Raw genomic sequence first — 27995 nt, 5'->3', positions numbered from 1 at the left:
AAAGCAGCGAGACAGATGAATACGGAAAGTCATCATCATCATCTGCCTTCCTTATTTCCTTTCCTCTTTTCACACACACACCCTCTTTCCCACCGCCTCTTCACCCTCTCTCAGCCCCCCTCCTCCTCCTCCTCCTCCTCCCTCGCTCAGCAGCAGCCAGTGGTATGCTCCAATCATCTTCACTCCTCTCTCTCTCTCGCTCTCTCTCCTGGCAGCCTCAGCAGTCTCCACAACCACAGCTAGACTCTGGTGCAGCATCGATCCATATGTGCACGTGTGCCTTTCCTCGGGTGCCAGGTTCTTGGGGAGCGTTCTGCTTTCGAGCGTGTGCGAGCGTGCGAGTGTGATCTGCGTGAGAATGTGCGCCTGAGCGTCTGTGGAGCATCCTTTGTACGGGGGAGAGACTGAGAGACAGTGCGAGGATGCATGGTGGGCAGGTGTTGTCGTGATCGCTGGAGTTTTCTGTGTACTGTCTGTGCCTTCTGCCTTCCCCTTCCTCCAATCTGGTCATCTTGTGAGGATAAATTAAAAAAAAAAAGAAAGAAGCAGCGTCCTTGCTGGGATGTCCACCTCGCCTGGTGCAAGAGACGGCAGCCAAAGGAACTCTTGTGAGTGACTTTTTTCATCCTTTCTATTTGACACTGGTTATCTTTATGTGTTTTCATCCGTCGTATGTCTGTGCACCGTGGGGTTTTTACTGAAACGTAACCCTGCTTCAGCCCTTTGAGGAGACTAAACCAGGAGAGCCTGTAACTCAACGCAACGCAACAACGAATACATGTTGCTATTAATAATGTAGACGCTTTGGGTGAAAACAATGAATGCACTTCTTGGAAGCTTTTCATTGTGGTGAATGTGGAGGCTGGAGAAAGTAGCGGGCTGCGATGCACAGTGTGGGGTTGTGTAACGGTATGTAGGAAGCTGATAGTGCACGTAGGGTGCACACTGCTGCGTGTTTACATGTCGCAAAGAGAACATGTGGATGCGAGCAATGTGGGATTGTTTAGGTGCATGGATTACTGTGTTTACATATCCCCTAGAGCGCCTCCATGTGTCGACCTATTGAGGAGGCGCTGAGCATCGATTGGCATTCCAACCCTGCTGGGTCTCTTCAGTTAGAGGAAAAGATCAGATCGTGAATCATTCTCTTCCATCGAACTGATGAGACAGAACAGTCCGCCTTTGGCTTCACTCCTAAAAACCTGAAAATCGTCAAGAGGTCAGGTTGTGGTGTGCACAGGGAGAACATGATTCCTAGGATGGACTTGAAAGGTATTAATCACTTAAAATCTGAAAAATACCCCGAGCTGTTGCCTGTGGCAGCAGGGTTTTCATGTCCTGGATTGTCGTGTTTCTGCAGCAGCAAGTTTTGCACAACGGCGCTGAGATCTGTAATACAGGAATGACTCCAGCATTTCCAGGCACTATCCAGTGGGTGAGAGTGTGTAGGATGCTCTGTCGATTTAATGTTTGACTTCATTCTGGCCTCGAGCGTTACACACACACGCACATGATGCACCCACATGCATGTACACACACACGATTTCAGTACTGTAAGTGGGTGATTGATAAGATGATGTGAGTCATTTTGACTCATTTGGGTGCTCAGTACGAACACAGAAAATCTCCCTCTTGAGCACACACACACACACACACACACACACACACACACACACACACACACACACACGGATGCACACATGTACAGTCATACACACTGACTGTTTTGACTGAGGCGCAGATCACAGCTGGGAAAATGGGTCTCCTTTTATTGCTTTCATTATTATTGCACCATCCCCCTCCACTCGCCTGCATTCCCCTTCTCCCCTCTGTTATTTTCAGAATGTTATTTAGTGCCTAACCTTGCGCAGAACTCGCTTGGAAACCGTCTGCGTGTCGGGGTGATGCATTAATGATCACACAATGACACACCCACTCTCAGTACATTTTGTGTGTTTTGACTGTGGGATTTTTTTTTTTTTTTTTTTTTTTTTGGGTGGGGGGGAAATAAATGCATGTGTGCTCTATGACTTGACAGAATAATACTCTGGCTTATTATTGCATTACTCCCACTCTTCTCTCACATGTTTGCCTCTTGTTCTCGGATGCTTTGGGTTGTAGTTGACCAAGTTTGTTCCTTGTCAGGACACATTGATCACATTACCTTCCTCTGTCGCTGTGTCTTCAGATGGAAATATCAAGTGGCTGCGGGCTATGATCACTGATTTACAGTGTTATGTAACCAAATGCAGCGTCTGAGCTAACCAGTCAATAGTCACATCTTGAGGAAAAAAAAAATGGAGTTTAGAAAACATGAGACAAATGAAAAGCTCTACAAATCAAAAGGGGGATTTAAAAAATAATCATCATACCACAGAGCTAGTTGTAAAGAGAAAATGATCGTTTGCTGTAAATGTCAGAGGAGCGCCTGAATCGGACCTAACTGTTTCTGATCCATAGTCCTTGTAAACAGCATGTCTGTTACATAACTTCTCCAGTGGAAGTGGTACAGCACCACTGGTTGATGTAGGGTGAAAGCTGCTCCTAATTGTGAATTTGAAAGCTAGTAGTGGAGCTGAATACGGACATATCCTGCCAGCACCACTTAAAGTATTGAATTGATCCACTGACTGAATCATCGCACATCGATCTGATCACTTTATTCTGCGCTTCTTCTCTCTTTATTCCGGGTAAATTGATATATGTGACATCGATTTGGTCAGATCGTGTCTATGTAGACAATACTATTAGCTACAATAATATATGGTATGAAAAGCGCTCTCGTCTTTTTGCTGATACACTGCTGAAAATGGATTGTGTTGTGTAATCGCTGCATGAGAGCACACGTTACTCAGAGAGACAATAGTTGTGATCTATTCCTGGACTCTTCAAAAGCTGCCGTTCTGTAAGGGGAGCAGTATTTTTAGATAGGAAAGTCAGTAGTATCTTTAATCTGCGCTCCTTCGGCTTTACCCAGTGTGGTTTTAACACTACCTCCACGCGCCTCTCCTCTCCTCCCCTCATAGTTTGTGTCCTCTGTGAAAGGAGCAACAGCAGGAACCTGCCACTGAGATGGATGTGCAGTGTCATCACTTCTGCTGCCAAATGATGGCTGGACTCTCCTCTCCTCTCTCCTCTCCTCTTCTGTCCCCCCTCTGTCTGCTTTATCTAGGTTCACATGAAACTTTAATTGCATGTAAATCAAAGCGCTGCGGATATAATTAGTCTTTTGTGCTGCCTTAATAAGAAGGCCTGGACCGTTAAAATATGGTGAAGTAGCAGACTCTAACTCTGTCCCTGATTGGGAAAAGCCACAGAGCGACCGCAACTCATTCAGTGCAGAAGACAGAGGGAGTTTGGGGTTAGTTTTTTTCTTTTTTTTTTATATAATGACTTAAAGGAATTGCTGGTGGTTTTATTAGCATTCACTGACTGTGATTCCTTCTCAGTTTTATATGTTTTTATAACGTCTGTGTATTCAACCTGATATTTACTCACACTAAAGAGTTTGAATTGTAAATCGCACTGTTGCGGTTTGTAATCTGGCATTGACACAGGTGTGTCTCCAGAGCCACGGATCTGTGTGTACACACTGTCCTCCGCGCCTGCATACATTTCTGCGTTCGTCTCCATCTATCGTTTGCAAAATGCAATTAGCTTGTTAATTAGCCTCCATAAACATTATTCATATAGTGCACACACAGACAGACGTGTCTTCATTTGCCTGTTCATTATCAGGGAGGTCACGCTCGCTTTGAGGCACATCAGGAAGGTTAAAACAAGGAATAATAGGATTAAAGGTCTTTAAAGATGGGATTTGTTTGAGTTAAAACAGAAACTCAAGGACGGGACTTGACTTGAAGCGTGTAAGATAAAATAATCACATTTCAACCTTGACTGACTCATTTTATTCTTTCTATAAGCAATACGTTCTGTCACTGTGTTGAATTCATGATCCAGTGAGCTGTGGATCAGTTGTGGGTCGGCTTTCCATCACAGGTTGTTGGTTCAATCCCCCATCTTGTTGTTTATCGTCCTTTTCCTCTCTCTCTCCTCTCTGTGTGACTTGTTTCCACCTTCCCTCTTTCCAAACCACGTCCACCTGGCTTAACAGGTGTTGCTGGAAAACATTCAACATCACGTCTCCCCCTCTTGACTCTCACTGTTTATTCAGATCTACCAGGAAAACAGCGGCCTGCTCGGCTAGATTAGGACGAGCATTCTTACCCAAACCATGCAACAAAACCCACCTCTGGAGGAAAAGGATAGACAATGATTGAAAAACTTAATGAGCAGGGAGGAAGAAGATATGAATAGGGTGCTGGGAAGGAGGATGATAAAACAAAGAAATGCTGCTGAGAAAGAAAAGAGGAGGGATATAATGGAGAACAGGTGGAGGCTGGAGGAGAGTGGGTGAGGAGACAGACAATTAGGGGGAGTCGAGGATACTGGTGGAGCAGGGTTTTAAAAGACTGTGCAAATCTAGAAATGCTTTAGCGATAATGAAGGAGAGGAGGGAGAGAAAGACGTAGGAGAGTGAGACGGGCCTCCTCACTTTCTGGAAGTCTTCTAATTGGTTGTGGTTGCACGGAGATCACAGGCTGCAAGGAGTGGAGAATATCCAACCTTTGCAATGCCAGGACAAAATGTTTCATCCTTTTTAAAAATTAATGACGGTGGAAAGTGAAAATTGAGAGCCTTGTCACACACAATAAGTGCTTCGATTATAACACGCTGTTTGAAGTTTTGGCACCATGTGATCAGTGAAGTAGAAGGGAGAAGCAGCACGTTTAAAGAAGGATTTCCAGCACCTCGGCCAAGACATATGCTCTGTAGTTTATCTGGCAAGTGTCCTGTAAGAGAGCAGTCCTCATTTTAATTGACACACTGTGCGCACATTTTTAATCAAGCATCAACTACACACATGTAGAAGAAGCTGAACGCGGTTTAAATGCAGATAGGGGAAGCTCCGCCATCGGTATGCAGCACAGGTAAGGAGTGGTGGAGCAGACAGTCACTGTAAAAGGTGAGAACGCTTCTGGTGTGCTGCGATCATATAGTGATATATATACTGTGATCAGTGATCCATACCGTCCCTTTTTTCTTTCTTCCTTTATTCTGAGCTAAAATTATCTTCATTAATTCTCAGGCTATGTGGCAAATAAAAGCCGCCAGGAAGAGAGGCCATTTTCCACGAGAAGGCTACATTTGCCAACTATTATCTGAAATCAAAAATCCACTGTTGAAGAAGCACACATTGAGTGTCAAATGTTAAATCTGCCACCTGCTGTGGATGTACTGCCCGCAAACTGAAAGCATGCCTGTATAAATGTATTCAACCAGCTGACGGCCTCCTGATACCCTTCTGAATACCATCATGGAGGAGAGAAGCCACTTTTCACCGTTCGGATTATGGAGCCAATAGAATCGTGTTTTGTATTTATGGTCTGAGTCTCTGTGGACCAGCTGTGCAGGAAGTTTTAAACACAGTCTGGACAATTTCTCGTCTCCTCTTGTATTAATTAGATGATAAAGATCGCTTGCATGTTTGGCACCCGAAAAAGAAAAAAAAAAAGCAATTACAGTGATATTAAAGTTACAACAAGATGAGATGAGAGTGAAAACCAAAGAGACACGAGCAACATGATCACAAAGACAAGTGAACTAAATATGAGATGTAATTTTAGCTGAGAGGTTGTATACAGCTCGTTTTTATCTGAACTAGGCTGGATCACAAAAAATGATCGCTTCACAAGTCTTACAATTAAGTTTTTACTGAATTTACATGCAGAAAGAAAGACGTGCATCCTCTAAATATCAACATATACTGCACTCAATCCATATGTGCTCTCAAGAAGAAAAATATGATCCCTAAATCTGTTTACCTGGATGTTCTACAGTGCAGTTTCTACCTTTCACTGAACTTTGGTGACTTCCATCATCTGCCGAACAGCTCTGGGTTTCAGTGCAGTTATGTCCTTGAATCTTACTGACACAATATAAACACCAGTAGATAAATTACTAAGAAAGTTCCTTTGACTGAAATACAATGCTTTCTTCTTACACTTTGCAAGCCAGAGCTTTTCACACTCTTGTGAGCCACAGCGGAGAAATGCTATAAAAACAAGACACGACTACGATAACAACCAACTCCCCGAACGTTAAAAGAGACGAAACCACAGAGTGAAATGTGAAATGATCTCACCTCCTGTGTAGGAAGGTGTCAAGCGTTTTACTAAAGCCTGCCGTTAGTAGGCCAGTGTGATGCCTCAGCCCTTCAAAGTGTTAGATTTCTGTTGAATTTGCTCCAAACGCTCATGTCAGGGTGACCAGAAACACTTTCCTCTGGTCAAATCACTTCATGTCACCATAATGATGAAGTTGCATTTTGTCTCTGTAACGTGTTTTTTTTTAGCTGCGGAGCTACAAATAGCCCCTCTCCGCTCATCTGTGCCGAAAATTACTCCCAACTGTGCGGCATGACAGGAGAATAAATAGCTGGATGGACCCACAAGAAGCATAATGGCTGTAATTAAAGGAACAATAGTGATGGAGCTATAATTTTACACACAGAGTTATGGCAGCTGTTTTGTTTTAGAGGGAGCATCCCAGTTCGAGGCATGAGCGAGAGGGCTGCCGCTTGTGAATAAGAGCTGTCAGATGATTTCAAACACCCTCGCGAATGCGCCCGAGGACGCTGTAAAACCGGTGGGGTGAAGATGACAGGCTGCCTTAAATCATGCCGTACACAAAGGTGTGCAGACACACACTACAAATGCATGCACTCGTATCAACGCGTGCAAACAAAGGAGGACCGGTTTGAATTTTTGTATAGCTTTACTGCGTGAGTATATTTCTATGTCCTCCCCGAAAAGCAACAGAACACAATACAATCAGTGTTTTCTATCTCAGTTCCCGCTCACAGATGGTTTGGAAATTCCATTTTCCGTCCCTGTGTGATGTTCCCCAGCAGGTGGGTTATGGCTCTCTTCTCTCCTCTCCTCCTCCTCCTCCTCCTCCTCGGGGAGACGGTGAGAAAGAGGATGAGGAGCGGAGTGAGAGTGTGGTCAGACAGCTAGAGTTGCTCTAATTAGATCCACGGTTGAACCAACAGCAGTGTTTGTAGGCACAAAGGCAGGGTCTTTTGTTGTTGTTGTTGTTGGTAGAGGCTTCTCTGCAGACATCGGGTTTTTCCATTTCATTTATTTCACCTAAATGTGTCAACAATCTGTGTCTAATACTTCATGTTTTTTTTCTGTTTGCCAGCATGCCGAGCTAATCAGTATTTCCGTGCGTGCTGCTCGGACCTCTGAAACGTTCTCCCTGCAGGGCTTTCCTCTGCTGCCTCTCCTCCCCTGTGTAAAGCTATATAGCAAAGGTCAGCCAGATCAGTCATTTTAGATTAGGGCCATAAAAAACCTTTTCCCCCCCTAATCTGCTCCTCTCCCTCTATTTTCCCTCGCTCATGTGACTGAATTCGGGGGTATCGGTGAATCATTTGTTCCCGCGGTGTTTGCGTACTGATGGATGTATAAATGTGGTTGAAGGGGGAGGGGGGGGGGGGGGGGGGGGGGGGGGGGGCTTCCTGCTGTGTGGCAGGTGACTGGGCGAGGTCAGGTACAACAAAACAACAGATGGATTCACAATGTAGCAGCCGCCGGGCTACTCATCAAGTGTCTCACCCCCCGTAATACCACAGATAAACCCGAGAATGAGCCGTTCATCCCCGACAGGACAAACACAGAGAGACAGATAACACACTCACGTTTACATCTAAAGGCAACGTTTGTGCAACACGGAGCTGCAAGGACAGAAGTGTACATATACGTTTTCGGACAACCTAACTGAACCACGTGACCGTGATGCAGCAGCTGCACTCAAACTGTGGAGGACGCGCAGTCCTGAGGGTTCGGAGCTGCAGGCGGTGAAGTAATGAAATAATCAGAAGATAGTATCAAAGAAGAAACTACAGTGTGGAGTAAGTCGAGCCGAAGGGACTTCTGTTTGTGAACGTGAGCGTGTGCGTTTGATGTTGCATCACCGCCGCACGAATGCTCTTTGTAAGGTTCTCTCCCCTGGCCAAGTTTAGCTTTTTTTTTTACAATATATGCTGAAGCCAGCAGGATGGCACATCATGACTGCAGACAAACGAGGCTGTGAGAGAAAGAGCATGAGGAGGAAGGAAAGAGGGAAGCAGAGGATGTGTGAAAAATATGCAGTGACAGAAAAGAAGTGGAGTGTGGCATGAAAACAAAGAGTTATGGCTGATAGCTTTTGATATCTCTGTCAGGTCAGAAGAAAAACACTCTTGAATTATTTAGCCGGAGGCTGCAGTGCAGGAGAGGAGACGAAGCTTCCGTTCAATAGTTAACCCAAAGAGTTGACAGCGTTTGTATGTTACCTTTTTAGTTTTAACAGACATTTATTTTACCATGACAACTTCATACCGATAACTAAAGGAGTACAGTACAACAACAAGCAAGCAGATTGTTGTTTCTTGCTTCTTGTTCTCTTTGCTTTTGCAGTGAACTGGGAGAGGTTATTTATATGTAGTCTGCAGCCGTCGTTACTGTGAGACATGTGGTTTTTCATTTAAGCTGATCTTTATATTTTATTCAGCACAATGTGATGCAAGCTCACTCTGAAAACCCCAGTTTAGAGTAAAGTGATGCTTTTCTGTCTCCTTTGGGAAGATGTGTGTCTTCCTGCTGGAGGGGGTCATTGCACTCTTCCTTTGGGGTGGGGTCATTGTTTTGTTTTGCAGAGGTTATTGTAGTGATACCAAACCACACGAGGACACTTGGCCAGATGGGTTTATGATGCATAAACAAACTTCTGGCCTTTTCCTTAACATTTTAATAAATCAGATTGACTTGCAGTTCAGAACTGTCAAGTACTTGTACTCAAGTACAACGGTTGAGGATTGTAACCTCACTGTTGTCTACCCACAAACACAAACACGCACACGCATGCACGCACGCATGCACGAATGCGTGCACACACACAAAGATTATCTTCGGTCGCTCCCGCTACTGACAGGAAGGCAGGAGAGCAGCTCATGGGGACGTGTGAATGAATCACATTTGTATGGATTCATTCAATAAGAACATTATCACACTTTACTGCCAGTATCTGAATCAAAGCGTGCACACACTCACACACACACACACACATGCACACGCACACATGCACGCACACACTTATCCTAAAACCTTCGAGCTGGAGGCTTCTGCACTGGGCTGCGGTAAGAGGTGTCTGGTTATAAATAGATTTAATAAAAAAAAGAGACAATTTTACCAGCAAAAGAAGGAAAAAGTGATCTGTGCACTGCTGTTTTAGTCATTGAAGAAAAGATAAAAAAGAAAAAGCAATCACAGGAATTCATTTCTTCAAATTTACACAATCGTCTCTCCTTTGATATTGCTGACAGATTGCACTCTGGGTTGCATCAATAAGACTCAGGCTTGAGAAATAGTCTTTCAGAGGTCTAACACGTGACAATAAGACAGCTACCAGCCAGTGGATTCAGTAATGCCTGCTTTAACCTCCATATCTACCTTCTGTCAGTGGTTCTTCTGTCCTCTCTAACTTTTCAGAGCCTTTCAAAGTCATGCACTGTCTTTTAAACACCGAACCATACTTTAAATAAGCAGACCTGTAATTCTCACCGTTACCAAAGCACAGTAAAGTATATTTGAAAAACAATCTTGCTGACTAGATTGAGTTTAAATATTGAAACCACTATGAAGCACATATGTCAGAACACCTGCTTGAGATTTTTACGCTGGATCGGCACACTACTTTGCATATGAACTCGTCAATCATTTATCATCTTCTCTCAATGAATGAAAAAAAAAAACGTGTACAGTACTTACACTTTCCATCGTGAGTAGTGATGAAAAATTGATCAAAGGAACATGTCATGCACAGCGTGGCAACCAAAACACATGTTCGGAGATAACGGCATGCTTGCAGCATGCAGCAGAGACTCAGTGCAGTGCAGAGCCTTCCACATTCATTTGCAGCATTTGTTTGAACACAGGTTTAACTTTGTCACTGTCATTGAGATGAACCACTTACTGGCAGTCTTGCAGACTTTTTGCATCTTTTTCCAAGGACATTTTTACATTTTTATGCTGATGTAATCCCACAGTGTGCACATGCTCCACTGGTCTTCTGCTGTGTTTGCTTCTGCCTTTATTATTCCTGTGTGACTCCGCAGCGCTCCACCGTCTCCTCCTCCATTGCTATGAAACTTATGTTGCAGCACATGTGACGTACTCATTCATTCATTCATTGAGGAGGGTTTTTTTAGAGTAATGAGGAAAAAAAATCAGCAGATGATGCAGCTCTGCAGTGCACACTATGAAACATTTAGCACAACATTCATCAGGTACAAGTGTGAGTGTGTTTCTGTGAGTGCAGCTGAAAGAGAGCTGAGCTTTCAGCGCCCGTTATCCTCCTTCCCCTCCATATCGTTCTCCTCACTTCCCCCAGCTGAGTGAGAGATGGAAACAATATAAACAGCCATGTATGTACATATTGGATGCGAGTATTTCCATACGCGCATCGCTTTACTTTCAAAGCTCATGTCTGCTTGCGTTCAGGCTGCATGTTTTCCAAATCTCCAGACTGACCATTTCCACCCCGCCGCAGAGCCGCCGTCATATTCCAGCTCCTGCCTGCACACAATATCCTCTGCTGAAGAAAATGCCAGCGGGCATTCCTGCACTCAGAGTGTTTTTGTTGCGTATTTCTGACACTGTGGTCTTAAAGTGATTTTTCCCTCTCGGGCTTGTTTGCGAGGGTCAGGCCGGCCAGGTTTCCTCATTTAGAGGCGAACGCCCAGTGATTACCGCATTACCCATCGTTAAAAAAGACATCACCCTTATCGGTGTGAGTAACGCTGCTTTAAAGGCAAGCAATTAACCTGTTATAAAATGCCTCTTAGCCAGTTTTTCCTCCTCCTCCTCCTCCTCCTCCTCCTTCTCCTTGCTCATTCAGAGTTTAGAGGTTTATGTAATGTAAGCATTTTTAATTGTCTCCTTTTGAGCTGGGTAATTTTTAAAATCTGTTTCTAACAGGAAAGGATGAACTGGTTTTAATATATTAAGTGTATAAAATAAGAATTTGCATTAACCTCTTCCACACTTGGATTTCTTGTCGGTTGCTTGGAGCCGATTGATTAGTGATTGATTTTGCCATTGCCTATTTACCTATTTATTCTTTAAGCATAGGAAAATAATGTCTTATTATCTGCTACGACACATGCATACAGAATTTTTATTTTCTATTCATCAATTTGTTTTTAATGCTTGTGAAAATCTGTGAGTCTAGCCAGAATAACTGCCTCAGCCAACACGACGAGGGTTCTACGTGGGCCGAGCAGTTTTGCTGGAAAATGAGAATGTCATTTCTAAGCAGATTGTGAGGGGGAAAGAAATCCACACATGCTTTAGAGGAGCTTAGAGATATCATGTAAGGAGATGTAGACCTCCCTTCCTCCCTCTAGTCCCTCACCTTGATGGATCGTCCCTCTGCTTGACAATGTGCTGTCAGGAGCTGTCAGATAAAACAACCTACTCTCTCTCTCTCTCTCTCTCTCTCTCTCATTGCTTATGTCCGTCGGCTGCTATTCTAGACAGCTTCAAGGCCACTAAACTATATGAGGCATATAATGTTGCAGAGTTCGCCGTTAAGTGAAGGTCACAAGCGTGGCAACTTAGTCAGATACAAGAACAAAGAGGCTACTTGGACATCAAAAATGAAATCGGCGCATGTCTGCAGGCAGTGTTTACTTTGATAACTGAGCGTCTCTTGAGTTACATACACACATACAGCAACACTGAATATACACACATGAAAAGGCTTTGCACTGTAGAGTAGAGTAGATGTCACACGGCAGTAGAACAGAAGGAGCTTTAAAATTAATGTATTTTGTCTGCAGAGTACAGTCGCTTCTTTTGCTGAAGACACAGGACAAAGCTAAAAATAGACTGCATGAAATTACAAAAACATTACACACATGGCTAAATAAGTTATCAAAGAATCTATTAAGGTGTCACTCGGCAATGTTGCTCTCAAAAAAGTACCACAGCGTGACCCTCAAGGTTACATATTTACCATCATTTGAAAGCTTTATGCGGTTTCTGCCGCGTCTCCGCCGTGTCAAGTCACATTACGAGCGGCAAAATAAAAAAAAAGCACCTTAATGTGTCACCTTATGTAACATTGCCTCAGTGTGTAGAGATGTGTGTGCGTGTCTCGGTTCACACTGTTATGCAGAACACTGAAATAGAATTGTCTGTCTGTTGAGGCTTTTCAGCATTTTAGAGCGCATAAATCAAAATACACTCATTAAAAAAGTCAGATTCTTTGGTTAATGTTGTCGTTATTACTTATGACTCAGTCATTACTCTATTTTCAAGCCTGTAATCACCAAAAGTGTTGATAACGATGGTGTTTTGATTAATCTGTAGCTGAAATAGTTCATTAGCTACTTGATTTTTTTTCTTTTTTCATCAAATCCAGCTGAAGCTTATTTGATAGATTGATTGATAGATAAATAGATTGACGGATAGAAAGATCAATACTTTATTCATCCCCTCAGGGAAATTAAATTGTCACATAGCTCACACTATAAAATACACACACGCACACACACACACACACACACACACACACACACACACACACACACACACACACACACACACACACACACACACACACACACACACACACATCTTTTTGGTTTGGTTTGGTTTAGGTTTATTTGAGCATTTGGTTAAACCAACTCAAACAATTGGAACAAAAAAAAGTTAACACGAAAAAAATATATATATACAATGAATAAATAAGATCGAGCTGTTTGTAAACTCCTGCTCCACATTCAGTGTTGATTTGTTCGACTTTACCAAGCTCATAGGTCTCAACAGCATGAGGTCTGAGAGCAAGCAAAGGCAATAGAAGCATTCATCATTTGAAAATATTATTGGAACTTTGACCTGGATTCAGGTTATTTGAAAGGTTGCCACTGATGTGATCATATTTTTCACTCTCTATCCATAAATTCAGTAACACTTTACTTGAAGCACCCGGTATAAAACATTATAAGTACATTTATAAAGCATTATAATGCCATTATAGCACATGTAGCTATAGTTATAAACACTCATAAATGATCACAATGCCAGGACCTCACCCTAACCCTAACCCTAACCCTAACCCTAACCCTATGCTGTGTAGTGGGTTATAAAGCATTGTGATCATTTATGAGTGTTTATAACTACTTATAATGTGTTCTACAGTAAAGTGAAGTAAAGTGTTACCACAAATTCTCATAAATTCCTGATTATATTCTAGTGAATTTGTCAGTTAAAGTAGAAGGTGATTATCTGTTTTGGAAAGGTTGAGCATGTTTAACACACTGAGAGACAAACAGAAGTTGCCTCTGGTGAAATTGGTCCATTCTAAATTCCAGTGTGCAGTCTCGTTCTGTGAATGGTTGAACTTCTGCAGTATAGCTAACACCTCTGACCATGACCATGACCCATCTGTGTGTGTGTGTGTGTGTGTGTGTGTGTGTGTGTGTGTGTGTGTGTGTACTGTTATGGGGGCTCAAATCTTTTAACACCATCTTAAAGACCTGTCATCATTGTGGAAACCAAAAAACAATTCAAGAGGAAAATAATGACGTTTTCATGTGAAGACCTGTGTTAAGGTCAAGGCTGAATATGTGAGGCCGGTAAATAGTTTTGGTTGAAGATGGCTGCGGTGAATGAAAGCATGTTGATGCAATGCTGACAGCCTGTGATAATATGTGTGTGTGCATGTGTGTGTGTTTGTTTTCACCTTGCCCAAGCGAATTATGTCTCCTCCACTCATCTATTCTTATTTTTTTTTCTTCTCACGACCAACTGCCAGACAGAAAAGCATGTAAACCGTACTGTCGGCTCTTAGTTTTGCCACATTAGCTGACTGTGTTTGGATGTGAAAGCAGTCAAACTGAATTAATCACATCACACAGGCTCGTGTAATGAATTGTTACATTCTGTGCAGGTTTCTGAATTTGTTCAACATTTAAAACAAAAAAGAACATAATTTGTGATGATAAAGAAAAAAAAAAGCTCTATCCTCTGGTGGCATTCAGGCTGTGAATGACTAAGCAGGAAGCCAGAATCCCTCCTACAGAGCTTCCACTCACATGTTGGCGCTTTCCTAACCAGTTGCCTGGTTACATGTGTAGTCAGAAAAACTGGTTCAATGTGTTTGTGTTTTACATGACAGCTACGGAGAGAGAAGGGGCTCAGTGTGTCATGGATTATTTAGACGATGACGAAACACAGCAAAACTTGAGTTGTTTCCTGAAAGACGTTTCCTCCTTCATCCCTGAACACCTGCAGCTTCAGGCAGAACGGTAACAGAGTCAGCATCTCTGTCAGTTGTTGTATTTATGAGGTAACTTTTCATATTAAAAAAAAGCGACATATTTTTTTCCAAGGTTTTATCTGTGTTGTGAAATCTTAGAGCTACAGTATATCTGACATTATGAACTTTGAAAAAGTACCGTAAATAATATTTTTTGCTTTTTTTCCCCCTTGCTTTTTTAGTGAATAAAAAGTTCAAAGCGCCCAAAATCAATAGTCTGTTTTGTTGTGAGGTGAAGAACAGACTGAAAACTGTGGAAAACATTCAACACCCACACTACATGCAACACACAGCGCATCCCACTCAGCAATGCAACTGTACTGCCACAAACACAACAGTAAAACACTTTCAATCCTTTATCATGCCTGCTACCGCATTCATTAAAGCAGAGGACTGTCACAGAACATTTGACTGAATAGTTAAGATTAATTTTGAGATGCGTGTTGCAGGATTTCAGGCATGAAACATGAGCATTTTTGGGATTTTTACATTTCTTCAGGCCTCTTGATTGATGCTTTCAATTTAAAAATATGAAGAAAAAAGTGACACTGCATTTCATTGTAAACAAAGTGGCTGACAAAGAACATTATAAACGAAAACATACACATTTCTAAGCAGGCAATCAACATATCTCGAAAAGCTTTTTTGTGAATTACGGACAACTCACGATACTGTCGGACAGTAGTATTGGTTGGGATGTGGCAAAGTTATTGTATCTCGTGCAAATGTCATTTTTATTACAAGTGGAAAAGTGGAAACTGCAATAGTAACATACAATAGGTAAAATGTCGCAGCAGCCATACACAATCCAGCTGATGTTCCACTCCAGACAGTTTCCTTTGAGGGAAAATGAGATAATAAGATGAGCCACATTCATTCGACGCAGGGTTTCTACCTGTGACTACAAGCCGGTGCAGATGGGTTTCTTGTTTCTATGTAAATTGGAGCAAAGTGAAGCCAGCAGCTTGCGGGAACGTTTTGACATCACGAATATTGTAAAAGAAAAAGCTACCATATAAATTTGCTGTGGAAGATGTTTCCTCAGCCGGTGCAGAAAGTGGAAGAGTTGTAGTAGCAATTTAAAACTGAGATCCTCACGGCAAGAGTTCTTAAGAAAACAATCTTGTGGTGCAATAATGCTGAAATTGAAGGCCGTGGGAGGCTTGAAATTAGATCAAGTGCAGAACGCAAAGAGCATAATGATTGAGTCGTGCCCTGTGCTGCTATCAGATGCTTCTTGTGCTTGTTGTTTTTGACTAAAGCACACAGAAAACTAAACTTTCTTCCAGCTTGACAGGTGTTTGTGCTCGACTGTGTGTGTGTGTGTGTGTGTTGTGAGAGCTCAGGCGTCGATGTTGTGCAACCTGCACAGGCTGGACAGAAACCTCACGACGCCGCCACTCCTGCTGTTCTCCAAACAGACTGACAGCTCTCTGGTGTTGTTGACAGCAGAGAACAGACAGACCCGACAGTGTGAGACCCCTGGGAATCCGGAGGGGTAGTGTGTGGCGCGTGTTCGCCGGTGAGCCGCAAAGTGTGAGGATGCTTGATAAAAGAAGTGCGGCCTCCTGGGACTGAGTGCGGCTCCTGTTAAACAAAGTTTTACTCATCGACTTTCAAACCTGGGATGATTTATTCTGGAAAATAGTCGCACCATTGTCACAATCCTGACTCAGCCCTTTGTAATCAGCCTGTTCACTGCTGTTATAACTGAGAGTTTTTCTATTATGTACACAAAGGAGTTCATTCAGTCCCTCCGAATGGGGCATTTTCTCTATCGTGCATATTTGCCCTTTGGCACACAAGTGATTTCAATGGCTGTGTGAATGTGCGAGCGAGAGGCAGAAGTGATTATTTGCGTGTTATTTACAGCATGGGGCCTGCCTTTGGCGGAAACCTGAGCACTCGAGAGATAAAGCGAGGCGGACTGAATCTAAAAATACCACGGCTGAGTGAGCAAGGCTTAAGAAGAAGAAGCAGTGGCTGTCGACACTGTCAGCGCTGCCTCTTGGTCTGCGGGCTGCGCGTCGCTGTCTCAGAATGAAATATTGGGCCTTTACAAGCAAAGGGAAACAAATCCATCTGAGAGCAGACAGCTAATTTAAAGTGACAGACGGAACAGCGGCGGGGTTTCATATCAGATATTGAATGTTTGATCTGTTTACTGAGTCAGTATGACGTAAAGTGTGTGAAACAGCTATAATAGGATAGAGGATGGATTGTTTGAGTGTTGATCACGTTTTGAAAAAAAGAGATTATTTGAGTTCATAGATGATGATAATAAAGGTTCAACCATCCTTGAAAAATGCTACAAATAATGGTAAATTAAGCATAATTGAACAGTACTGTACCTTCTAGTTGGTTTTCTTATTGAAAACCAGTTTATGTCTCAACATGACATAAACAGACTGGCGGTTCGTGTTGACATTTCCAACACTGACTTAAAGGTCCCACCCCGTGGTAATATCCCTCTTTTCTTCTCATTTAAGAATTGATGCAGCAGAAGGACGAAACAATCACCAGACACACACACTCTCATCATCTCCTCTTTCTGTCCACTAAAAAGCTTGTTTGACTGTTATGGTTTCAACCATCTTCTAGACCAGATTATCCAAGTTAGGGTCAACACTTCAAGAAGATGAGAGGAAAACGGAGCAGAGGAGAAAAGCTTTGTCACAGATCAAGCTTTGACTTTATGGTTCCTTTTAACCCTTCAGTCTGACCATCATTCTGACAAGAATTCAACAGAAATGAGAATATTCACAAGCTGAACATCTTATGTCTCAATATCTCACTCTTTCTCTTTTCTTTGCTTTTCTGTCTTTACTTCACACCATAATGTAATGAATGGATTGTTTGAGTGTTACAGTAATCAGAACAGGGAAAAAAAAGTTAATTTAAGCTCCAGAACAACGAGGAATTATTGGTAAATACACCGCAGAATTCTGACACTGACGACCTGATCCAGGATGGATCTGCACCTGTTTATTCTCCATATTTCTCTCAGAAGACTGTCGTGTCTTCTCTGCACACAGAAACCTGCACACAGTGCCGACTGCTTCCAGATTTTTGGCAAGAGTTGAAGGCTCGCCGGCCACCAAGTCCACTGACACCTCCATCCATGTATCCGTGTGTCCATCGAGGTTTCTAGCACGACTCCCTCTCCGTTGGCACGGCACATAGCACTACCTGATCTGTGAAGCACACTACAAAGTGTAAATGACTGGCTCTGCAGCAGCTTGAATTGGCTGCTGATGACTTATAAAAAAAAAAAAGCTGTATTTCCATTTGAAAAGGGGTCTGTCAGTGTTACTTATCGCTGCCGCAACAGTCACTTAAATGCCGCCTGTTAGCGCTCAAACTAGATATTCTTTACAGCGAAGGAATTCTGAAAGCGCTCTAATTGAGTTTAGCGCTTCAGAAACTCCCATTGACGAGGAGTCTCATGTGTCCTTGATGAAATGCAAGCCCAATTTAGCGTTCCACAAAAGCCACGGGGTGGCCATGTTAGTGTGATGAACTCCGAACACAAAGCTTTGCATTTTTGCTCTGTGAACCAAGATGTGGAAAATCACTCAGTTTAGTCACATCTGAAGTTGAGCTAAAACCCAAAAAACATGAATTACCCTTGATATCACTTCCTGACTTCTCAAACCACGAGTGAAGGTCAAAGCTTCACTTCTAACTATGGACACACTTGGGTTTCTTTTAAAAGTAGATCCAGACTGACTGTACAGTAAATGATTTTCTGCCTTGTGTTTGTAAAGCGCACATGTAAAAATGGAACATGCACACACTGGTGCGCAGTCACCCACACACCCATAAAGACGACACACACACACTCGCCGACACCAAGACCCCGACGTGTGGTTTCTGCTTCCTGTACTTGTTCTGCAGACATGTTTCCGCTGCTGAGAGCCGGTAGGATCTAATACCTCTTGTTTTGATTAGTTTAGCCTTCTGAACAGGTAAAACAAGATTACAGCTAAATGTTTATGTCATTTATTTATTTTTCCTCTCTTGGGATTTTGGTTCACACATGAGTGTTTTAGTGGAGAGTGGTGCCTGCTGGGAACTGAGCAAAGTAAACAGCCAGTGAAGGGAAAACATTTTTTTTTTTTTTTTTCATCTTGTGTTTATTTTTATTTCCCCTGGTTATTGGCACGTTGAGCACTGGAACAGACACACGGCAGAGCAGGTAGTACGAGAGATTTCTATCATTACCTATTCCAGATTGCGATGTTTATTCATGCATCATGTCTCTTTCATGAAGGTAATTTCTACTTGCATCTATTTCAGCAGGAGGGCTTCATGCAGCTACTTTCCACAGAGCCACTGGAACCATTTACCTCTGTAATTAATTGAATCCTGTTACTTCATCTGACATCTGCTGTGACTAACATATCGCAGCCGGCTCGGCTCCGGTGAAACGTCCCCAGACGTGTGTCTCTTCGCGGACGCGCCGTATGAATCATGTTATAGTGGTTAGCAGGCTGTTGTCGTGTGTGAGCATGTGTGTGTGTGTGTGTGTGTTAACACGCTCTCGACTCGGGACCGGGTTCGTCCCTCCTGGAGCAGCAGAATATGCACGGCAAGCTTGGAGGAGGGGAAGTGGTCGGACTTCTACAACTAAAGTCATCAGCTCTTACACTTAATCCTGCAGGGCTGAACGAGCGAGTGATAAAAATAGTCCCTGCAGCTGCACTGCTGTGCAGCGTGGTTTTCTGGTAGATGGCGATGAGGATGACGACGGTGAAAAGACCGAGAGATGAAAGGCAGAGGAAGAGATTGTCGGGCTAGGATGAAGCTTAAGATGGAAAAAAAATTTACACAAAAGGTGGTTTCGTGTCTTAAAGAAGAATAAAGAGAATGTGAAAGCTCATCACTGGATACTGGCACATAATGTCACCGTAAAAACTCAATTCTTCTTGGGTTATTGTGTATTTTGGAGAATAATAGTGTGCAATAGAGACAAATCTGTTTCGCATAAACCTTTTGGGAATCATGTGACTTCTTGGCATCTCTCTAAATGCTTTCAGAGAAGAGGAGGTTTAGCCTGGCAGACAAACAGATGGATGCGTTCACTCAGCAGGTACATTGACGATGTAAATAAACAAGCAGCACCAGCTAATAGTGTATTCTGAATTAGATTAGAGAAAAAGAGATAATAAGCAGGATCTAGCTCCTCCGCTAATGCTGTCCACAAGCCCTAATTATACCTGAACACATTGCCTTGTTTCTACCTCACTCCATCTTCATCCCCGCTGCTAACCCTACACAATGCTTTACAATCTTAACAAAGCTTCCCCGAGGCCCCTGATTTAATAGAGCAGTCTCCACAAGACACACACACACACACACACTCACACACACACACCGTCATATGGCAGAGGACAGAGTCTGGAGGGAAAGATGAGGGAGTAATGGGACGAAGATGAGTCCTCAGATAAATGAGATGAATTGGACTCTGGGAGAGAAATGACAGAGAGAAAAAGAAAGAGAGAGGGGTGGGGGGGGGGGGGGGGGGGGGGGGGAGTGCTTCTGTCTCCAGCACTGTTAGTATCAGTGTGAGAGGCCAGTGGTCGGATCTCATTGTCTGTGCGTACATGTCCATCTGCTTCGACCCATGAAGGATTTCATCTGGACTGTGGCTCGTTGGAGAGTCAAGACAGAGGAAGCACTGCTCTGGCAGAATTAAATAAATGGAAATATCTCCTGCAAGTGAACAGGCCTCCACTCTCCATGCGGACCGTAGTCACATTAATTTCTAAAAATCAATCCAGAATGGGCGCTGTGCTGACATCTGCTAATTCCAGCTGTTATTTATAGACTTTAAGCAGCTGAACACAACTTTGATGATTGACTTTTCTGAAAGCCGTCGATGTCTTAACACAGAGAAAAGGAGCCTCAGATGCCAGATGTCTTTTTAGCTCCTTATTGCCTGAATTGGATGCTTTTGTCAACTTTAGACTAAGATGTAAGATGTGGTTCCATCAGACGCTCTCTGTGTGGTGACCTGGCTGCCGCCACAGTGGTGAGTGGGTGGTCTTACATAATGCTGTCATCTACCAGAGAGGAGATGAGAAAACCAGAAGGGACAGCCTGTTCGAGACTCCAGGGCTGCAGGCACACATGCACTGCATTCACTTCAAACTCAGACTGAAACTTTGCTATTTTCCCAACTAGAAACCTCATCTGTTTTCAGAATCCAACCTCACACACACGACCTCTGTCCCCCAGATGGAGGTTTGTCTCCAAACAGATTTATTATCAAAAGGCGGATCTCATTTTGCGTTTTGATCCGACAAAGTAAAGCAATAAAATGTGTGTTAACAGGAATGTTAAGGCTGCATCGTGTTTCCTTATTTCTCACTGCACGCTGAGTGACTCATAGTGATGGACGGTTTTTCTTTTATTTGACATTTTACAACTCTGAACTGAGGTTTTGCTGACAGACGGCTGGCAGGTTGAGCAGGAAGGATTGTTAGCCCACGAGCTGCGGCTACTGTCACTTCACATCAGGCTTCTCGCAAGAGCCAGCGTTAGCCAGGGGCCACTCCAAACTCCGGAAGAGACATGGCTGACTCACGTTTAATAAACTGACTCAAATACGTGCATATGTATTGTCAGGATGTGTATAATGTGGTTGAGTCGTTTGTAAATGAAGATGAATTCAAGCGCATCTATAATTGTTTGGGAGTCATGACAGTAAGAATGTTCAAGTTCCGTTAGAGTTTGCATGTTGTTCCTGTGGGCGCGTGGCTTTTTAAAATGATCCATCCTTCTGGCATTTTTGGAAACTGGTCAAAATGTGTGATCTCTATGTTGATATATACCGAGGACAAAATATACACACCACAGTTCATACTGTTACTGCTCCAAAACCATTGATTTGTCTCAATGAGACTACCTGGAATATATTTGGAGAAAATTGTGATGTTTTATTGGTAAATTTTAAATATTGTAAAGTAAGAGTGAAATCATCAAGGCTTTCTAACAGGAGTATCATTCATCCTGTCCTCATGGTTTCAAAATAGAAGGAGAATATCTTGCATGTCAGTGGTTGCATGATCGGTTAAAGGCTGTAATCTGTCCCTCTCTGGTGTTTGCAGTGGAGCTGGAGTCGGAGCACGCGCAGAGGGTCCCGGGAGCAGAGCAGGGAGGTGTCCCGCCCCCACAAGTCAAGCTGAAGGAGAGGCAGAAGTTCTTTGAGGAGGCCTTCCAGCAAGACATGGAGCAGTACCTGTCCACCGGCTACCTGCAGATCGCTGAGAGGAGAGGTGAGGGTGGGGTGGGGGGGGGCAGCAGGTCGGACCCACGCTCTTCACGGATGTCGTGCTGCTGATATTAAAGCAGCCTGATTTTCACTATTTGTATTTTCTTTTGACGGGAGAGGAAGAACCCTGCGGAGGAGTTGAAGTGCAGGTGGTGGCGTGTGTAACTTATTCCAGGGTGATTCCAAAGCCGTCCACAGTTCACATGAATTAATTTCCAGGCCCCAGTCCTATCAGCTGAAACCTTCTCGCTGCGACCGCGTATCACAAGATTGAGCCATAATAGCTTTCTGGGCAGCCGCCGCACTCCCAGTGCCTGTCGCTTAACGCACAAGGAGAGTCATTACTTTGAGAAATGCCACCATGCCATATAAATTTACTCTTCCAGAGGGATTGTAATAGAATCCTGCCGTGATTTACCCCATATATTGCTGCCAAAACTCTGTAGTAGCCCCCACAGGACGGCGTGAGATAAACACCCCGCCTTGAACGACGTGATGGACTCAACATGGCCGCTGTTTGGAATGGGACTTTTTTCCTTCTGCTTTTACTCATCCACCCTTCTCTTTTAATCCCCTGGAAATGACTTATTAGGGAAGATTGTGGCGCTGTGGGGAAGGAGGGAGGGCGGGAGAGGGAGAGGCTTATATTTTACCGTCGCTCAAATTGGCTCTCTAGTAACGCCGTTCCTCCTCTTTTTCAAACAAAGCACAGGAGGGATGGGTGGATTAGATGGTGTAAAACGATCTTAAGGATGAGTAAAACTGAAAACTTTGTACTCATAACACTCAACAGTTTTGGAAGGAATTTTATTCCAATGCTATACCTGTGGTGATGAGGCCGAGGACTACAAGAGCAAAGATCAAAGATGCAGTCAGAAAGACAGAACGAGAGAGAGAGAGAGAGAGAGAAAACCTGCATGCACACACCGACTATCCACAGTCACACTGCAGACAGAGCCCATCGCAGCAGGAAAACCTTTCAGGCAAGGTCAGCGTGGGGCTAAAAGAGGAGCGTGGTGGAGGCAGCCGCATGGAATGATGATGCTCTCAGTGCACTGCTTCTCGACAAAGACCTCACAACATGGTGGTGTGTGTGTGTGTGTGTGTCTGTGTGTGTCTATACACGTGCATATTGAGATTCGCGGGTTGAAATCAGATCCCCGTTTGATGTTAAACAGTGAATCAGCGGCCTCGGCGCTGCTCTGTGCTGGTAATTGCACAGCTGACAGGGGAGACATGGGAACGCTCCGGAGAAGAGGCTGCAGACAGAGGAGTCATTAAGGAGATTTAGACCAGCAGTTCCTCTACAACACGTCGCACAAAGTGGCACGGCCATCTGAACTGAGAGAGGTAGCGGAAGCCGCTGTCTCCATTCCTTCGTGAGCCGGATTTAGACTATTTAGACGGCGTTTTCAGGCTTTCAGGCCAGTTGACGGATACTGACTGAATGAGGTATCTCAAAATGTGTCACTCACATTTGTGTGATTCTTTCCATACTTTTAGCACAGTTTGAAAGATGGGGGACACTTTTGGGGAGTCTCTGTGGGAAATAACACCCCCCTTCTCTCTCTCTGTCTCTCTCTCTCTCTCTGTCTCTCTCTCTCTCTCCTCACTCTTTCTTCTGCTCTCCTTCCCTGTGCCGCCCTCCTCTGCTCTCCTCATTTCCTTGAGGTACGGTAGCCAATGGCATCTTCTCTCACTGCTGTGCACCAACCAATCATGTGGCTTCTTCCTCCTGTGCGCACCTCTCTGCTCTCCCCCCCGCCACCCACCTCCACCCCATCCCCTCATCGCACTGACTGGCTGTTTGTGACGCATGCAGCACATCATGACAGTGAGCGGGGAATCGAACCCCTGCAAGGTGGTGAATCCAGGAGTCCACTCGCTGCTCCGTGGCGGGGAGAGTGCAGTGATGTGTCAAGGCTTTCCTTTCTTAGAGATTCAGGCTTTATATGGCAGAAGAACACAGATATTCACATGTTTTCATGCTGACTGCTGTTAAGATTTTGTATTTTTTGTGGAATAAATGGAACTTAAGTGGAATCCTCTACGATTTTTCTCTCAGTGATGTGATGAACAAAAGTTTATCAAACTCACTTATTTTTCGAGCTTTAATCCACATTGTTCCTTAAAAACCTTTTTTTTTTTTTTTTTTTTTTGACTTTCAGAAAGTCAGAAACTAAATTACAGGAGTTTTGCGTCAACATGAAAAAACTTTAAAGGCAAACTTCACCTTTACTGTGACAACATTTCATCCCACTGGATCACAGCATCATTTCATAAAAGCCTCATGAATTGTCAGAGGTCTTTTTTTTATTGTTGTGTTATAAGTTAAATTGACTTTATTCTAGTGTCAAAAGAAACTTTACAATGAGAGAACTCAAAGTGTCAATCTGCTGAATTTCCTCAGGGATTTAATTACCTTTAAATAAAACTAAACTGACCATAAATGATTTCTCTGTCCCCGAAAGTTTTCTCAGTAAACATACAACTATTTTTATAGCAACACGATGGCTCAGCTCAGCTCGGCTCCTCTGGCTCTGTCCAGTAGTTCAGCAGCTTCAGCTCATCAGAACCTTGATCCAGTGCATCTCATTTATTTTATCTGGTCAATCGATGTTTAATATCGACAACTTTTCATCCAGGCATGAAAGATTTTATCAGACTGCTCAACCAGCAGTGAGGATAATGCCTGAGAAAATGATTTTCTTTTTGTTGTTTTTCACTTCGTTATTCTCAGTCCTGCTTTTCCATTTCTCATGCAGTTTGCTCCCTCAGACAATAAAAGCTGGCAGTACGTTACCCGTCGTAACATTGCTTTTGATTCCAGGGTTAGAATCCGGTCTACCGTCTCTGCACAAGCTTACCCATTTCAATTACCATCCGGCCTGAATGCGATCATTTGCTTCTGCTTTGGGAGAGCTCTCACCCTGGACTCAGCGCCTTGCTGCAGCGCTCTGGAGGCTCCCGCGTTTCCTAACGTCTCCCTCTGCGTCCCGTGTCGTGCACAGAGCCAATAGGCAGCATGTCGTCCATGGAGGTGAACGTGGACATGCTGGAGCAGATGGACCTGATGGACATGTCGGACCACGAGGCCCTGGACGTGTTTCTGCACTCCGGGGGAGAGGACAACAGCGCCGCCTCGCCTGTCGCAGGTGCAAAGTTATGAAACACCTTCTGGCGGCGAACACGGCGATCCCATCGTCCCATACAGCACATAACTTAAATAGGTTGTTCCATGTGGCATCAATATCAGCAAATATGTGACTCAGAAGATTGACAAGCACATTTTTCAGACATGAAGCCCCAGCAGCATCTGTCCATGTCTGCTGGTTTTGTTGCAGTAAACCGCTCTTCATCTGAAAATCATTTGATGCAACTTAATCTCCGCTAGTTCAGTTTGGAGGCGATGGAGCCCGGCCAATTAAAGTGATTAAAAGTGTAAAGTCATTCCGAAACATCAAAAGTGGCCTCCTTTTTCTTTTGAAGCCAGCGAGTCAAGAACGAGGCCTAATTCAGATTTCTTTGAAAGAAAAAAAGACACGACGACCCGCAGATCTGCATCAGCACTGAATCTGTGGGACTGGAGCCACAAAGCAGATTTAATTCCTTTCAACGCTGAATAGATCCACTCTAACCGTTCTGAAAGTTCTTCTCCTGGCTCTTTCAGGTCCCGACGTGGAGTCGTTCACCACGGAGATCAGCCTCCAGGTCCCCACCCAGGCCGAGCTGCGACACAAGCTGTCCTCCCTGTCCTCCACCTGCACTGACTCGGCCAGCCAGGACACAGAGGCTGGGGAGGAGGACGAAGACGAGGAGGAGGAGGAGACTGAGCAGGCGGGAGGAGGAGCAGGAGGAGGAGGAGGAGGAGGTGTTGGAGGGTCGGGGGGCGTCAGGAGGAGAAGGCCCCCCGTGGTGGTGACCCTGGATGAGGAGGAGGTTCACCCCGACACGGCGCTGGTGGACAGGGCGGAGCAGGAGGAGCAGACCAGCAAAGACTGTCAGGAGAGCAGGCCGAAGGTTTGAGGGAGGCCGGAACTGGATCCAACCACGAGAAAAACACCCACAGCTGCCAAATCAACACCGGATATACAACAACATCGGCTTTGCTCTTTTATTCCGTCCCAATACAAGAAAACAGAGGAAACACTGAGGTTGCACTAACTGCCACATGACCTTGCCTTAAAAAAAAAAAAAAAAAATCACTGATGTGGGTTTTTAACTCAAATTGAATCTTATATAAAACTGGTTTGTGTTCTCTTTAGCACTAGCTAGCTTAACATGCACATAAATCAACTAGTCTGATGTTTTTCTTTGAATATAGAGAGCGTCCCAAAAGTTTCAGCTGTCAGTCAGAGAGACGAGAGGCTTTGCAGTGTCTGGACCTTCTCAGTGACAAATCGCAGGCTAACTTCGCTAACCTCTTGGCTGCTAGTTCGAAAAAGATTGAATAATTTCCAAAACTTCACTAACCTTCTAGACCAGGGGAATCCATGGTAAACCAACACAGTCGCCAGATTTCAAGTACAGTGGACCTAGTTGCAGAGAAGACGTGTTTAGAGCTGAGATCAAGTGAAAGTCTGGCGTGTTACCACAGTTTCTGGAATCAGAGCCAATAATTGTCACAAATTATGAGGATATTGAGAATTTACTGTGTAATAAGACTCCCTGAAGCTCCCAGTAGAGAACATGACCACTGCTGAAAGTGGAAATCACTTGAAGATGCTGCAGAAAATAACTCTGGACTTCAGCATCACCTGGCAGACATGAGGATGTTCCACTGCAAAGCCACGGCGCTGTCGGCCTCACGTCTGTTTGACTAACCCCAATCATAACCTCTGTTTGACTGCGAACTGGAAAAGAGAAGAAATCTGAACGTCTACAGGAACTTTTGGGACTTTTTTTTTTTTTAATGTTAATAAGGTATGTTGAGTCTGGTCCGAGGGCTGTTACTGATCCAACAAGTGATCAGACATATCAACACACACTAGAATCATTCATATGATCCTTTGATGCTCCCTGCTCATTCTTTAGCATTTTACAGAAAGCAGCTGTATTTGTGTTTGCGCCATTTTCACTTTCTAGATTTCTGCCAAAAGGACAGTTAATCACCAGCTCTATCGGGATCATCACGCTTCCAAATCTTAGTGCAGGTCATGTGCATGAAATTGATCAAACAAGCTTATTTCCAACTTACCTCTGTGAGCATCTGCTCTTACAGAGTTCTGGCTTTGTTTTGTCCAGTTTCCAGGTGAGTGACTCAGATCCATACTGCTGCCCACACGATATGCAGGAGAAAACAGTTCACTTAAAATTTTATAAAGTCTCTTTCTACACCTGGTTTCCAAAAACCTAACATTGGTAGATACTTTCTTAACAAAAGTCAATTAAGCCTTTAGAACAGAAACTGGTAAATAATTAATAAATAATGTGCATGGACCATCAAAAGGATATTTCCATACCTTCATCCATGATTTGAACCCACAAAAACTTTCTTTTTAATTATTTTTTGAGCTCTGCAATACAGAAAACTACAGATTTGCTTCTCTTGTGCCATGGGCACACGGACCGGGCAGCCAGAGGGTCGTAAACCACAGTACTGTACAGCAGACACACTGATGAAGTTCAGGTATTATGAAGACAAAGACTCAACTCTCTCTCTCACTCACACACACACACACACACACACACACACACACACACACACACACACACACACACACACACACACACACACACACACAGATAGGAGAGTTCCCCCTTTGCCATTCCTTCCACTCGTGATCTTTGGGTGAACTTCCGATTCTGAATGAGGACCAAACCCCCGTGGTGGACTGTGTGCTATGCACTGGACGAAGCCCAGAAGGTTTCTCTATATCCACACCCCCTTTTGTCAGCGATTGTTGGCATTTGTGCAACGTGACAGCGTTACTCCTCCCTTTCTTTTCCCTCTGCCTTCAACTCCCGACTTGTTGTAATAAATGTTTCCCCTCTCATCTTCGTTTAACTTCCATCTGAGCATTTTTAGGAGGACGTTAGAATAATGAAATGCGGGCAGGATTTAGGGCTGGAGTACGTCGACACGTCTTGGATTTACAGTCCTGTCTGAGCACTTAACAAAATGGAAAGCTGACGCGGCCTGCAAGAGGAGGAAAGGCTCCCCGTTTTCCTTTGGTAGGAGAATATTTTATGATATGTACAAAAATTATTACGGTTAAATGTTTTAACTGGAAAAAGTGAAGCAATATTAGTGCTGTGCTGAAAGTAAACGACTTTCCGAGGCTGAGAG

General features: G+C 43.8%; 1 protein-coding gene across 4 annotated transcripts; it reads left to right on the top strand.

The window, feature by feature from the left end:
• The first annotated feature begins 192 nt into the window (after positions 1-192).
• Positions 193-27992, top strand: dtnbp1b (dystrobrevin binding protein 1b). 4 transcript variants are annotated; one of them, XM_030120838.1, is made up of 5 exons: positions 194-608; positions 21543-21710; positions 24718-24861; positions 25377-25577; positions 25609-27992. In XM_030120838.1, exons 1-5 carry the CDS (start codon positions 563-565, stop codon positions 25626-25628), a joined length of 579 nt encoding a protein of 192 aa, XP_029976698.1. In that variant the 5' UTR covers positions 194-562; the 3' UTR covers positions 25629-27992. The 4 variants fall into 4 exon arrangements, with proteins under 4 accessions (XP_029976695.1, XP_029976698.1, XP_029976696.1 ...); XM_030120835.1 differs by having other exon boundaries at positions 193-608; positions 25377-27992; XM_030120836.1 differs by having other exon boundaries at positions 24727-24861; positions 25377-27992.
• The last annotated feature ends 3 nt before the right edge of the window (positions 27993-27995 follow it).

The sequence above is a fragment of the Salarias fasciatus genome, chromosome 22 (assembly GCF_902148845.1).
Source record: "Salarias fasciatus chromosome 22, fSalaFa1.1, whole genome shotgun sequence".
Classification (NCBI taxonomy): domain Eukaryota; kingdom Metazoa; phylum Chordata; class Actinopteri; order Blenniiformes; family Blenniidae; genus Salarias; species Salarias fasciatus.
Note: the sequence above shows the minus strand (reverse complement) of the source record. Positions and strands in the feature narration are given on the sequence as shown.